This window comes from Austrofundulus limnaeus, unplaced genomic scaffold (assembly GCF_001266775.1).
Source record: "Austrofundulus limnaeus strain Quisiro unplaced genomic scaffold, Austrofundulus_limnaeus-1.0 Scaffold1921, whole genome shotgun sequence".
NCBI classification, from domain to species: domain Eukaryota; kingdom Metazoa; phylum Chordata; class Actinopteri; order Cyprinodontiformes; family Rivulidae; genus Austrofundulus; species Austrofundulus limnaeus.
Window position 1 is genome coordinate 16,147 of NW_013954323.1, and position 1,611 is coordinate 17,757.

The 1,611-nt window shown below is 38.0% G+C and overlaps 1 protein-coding gene across 2 annotated transcripts in view; it reads right to left on the reverse strand.

Moving 5' to 3' along the window:
- The window catches only part of frmd6 (FERM domain containing 6), a gene marked incomplete in the record, with an annotated part of 30,255 nt that overhangs the window by 15,836 nt on the left and 12,808 nt on the right, over positions 1–1,611 (reverse strand). Inside the window, 2 exon segments of one of the 2 annotated variants that reach the window (XM_014033983.1) lie at positions 456–535; positions 754–1,605. In XM_014033983.1, the coding sequence (XP_013889437.1) occupies positions 456–518 (63 nt within the window). 2 annotated transcript variants of the gene reach the window in all.

Consider the following 1,611-nt stretch of genomic DNA (forward strand, 5'->3'; position numbering starts at 1 on the left):
CGTGACATGTTCGTACGAACCCTTTGTACGAACAAAAGTAAGAGAAATTTAGGAGAAGAATACGAACATGTTCTTGCATGAGGCCCAATGTTTTGAAGACTAACTTACACATTTTTAAAGAGTTTAAGACTTTTTAAGATCTTAATTTTAGATACATGAATTTACAACTTTTCACGACTTTTTAAGGATGCCACCCTGAGCGTATCTCAGCTGTGTCTCCCATTTTGTTAGCTCTACAGTCTGAAAACAGACAGGGTAGCCCTTTTGTGTTGTCATACCTTAATAAATTCACCTCTTAATGATGGTTCCTGTAGATGAATTTATTCAGCTAGAACACCACATAAGGCCTAGCCGTGAAACACATGGTCTGCCACAGTTTCATGTTAAACATGTACGTATCACGTATCATAAATATATCTGACAGAGAAAAGACAATCCTGCACGTTACTTCTCACCTTGCTGGCTTCCCTTTTCCACTCTTTGGGGCAGTACTTGGACAGCTTCTGGTCCAACTCCATGTAGATGTGCTCATTATCTGTGAGACAAAGACAGATTTAAGTCATTTAATCTTGGTGACATCACATTGTATGTGTTTAGAGCTGGTTATAAGGTGCTTTTATGTGTTTATGTACACAGAATAATCCCCTTGGAATGAATTCTGTTTAAATATCTGCATTTCTTTTTATGCTCAGAGTCTCTTTTTATCAACTTTTTATTAACTTGGCGAGTGATTTGTATTTTTTCACTGAATACCTGAAGGACTTTCAGCTCTACACAACCAAACGTCTTTATTACAGTATCTACAGAGATGGTTCTGGTGTCGATGTTCTCGTCAGGGGGATGGTGGGTGACGCACATGGAGTGGGTGGCCTCTGTTTGCCTTGGGGATTTCACGCTGTTCAGACAAGCACTCCAGGAATGTCCCACAACCAGACCCATTGGCTCCAATTCAACTGACCTGCTGTCCCAGCATGGGCCCATCTGCAGACGGTCTGTGTGAAAACTGCTGCACAATTTATTCCCCTCTCGCAGCTGCCTGCAACTGTCACCAGTTGTCTCCTTGTTGTAGTAAAACCTAAATGACTCATTCCACCTCCTCTAAAGGAGGCCTGATCACAGAATGGATCCAGTAATCATGAGGAAACTCTGGTTCTTCACTCACCATCAGGACAAATGGAAAACAAAAAAACAAAATTTTTTAATTAAAATAAATACATTTCCAACGTCAAACTTCATCACCAATCCATCCGCCCGTCATCTTTACCTGCTTTTTTTCTTTTAAGGTCACAGACATCATTGACATACAAAACAAAATCACATGAACTGAAAGTACACTGAGAAACTCTGTTATGAACACAGTGAGAAAGTAATCTAATTAATGATTCTTCACCAAATCTATGTAGATGATTAGTGTTATGTTGCAAAATTATTGATAAATAACTTTCTCTAAGTGGGATTTTAGAATGTATGTGAAACATTCAAGTGCCCTGACATGACTAAAATAAATAAACTGAACAGAATTTTTCAGAACATTTTGTAATTTGCAAAGAAAATTAAATCTTTTAAATTCTATCTTTAAATCTATTAAAAGGATCCCCGATTAGTTGTAAC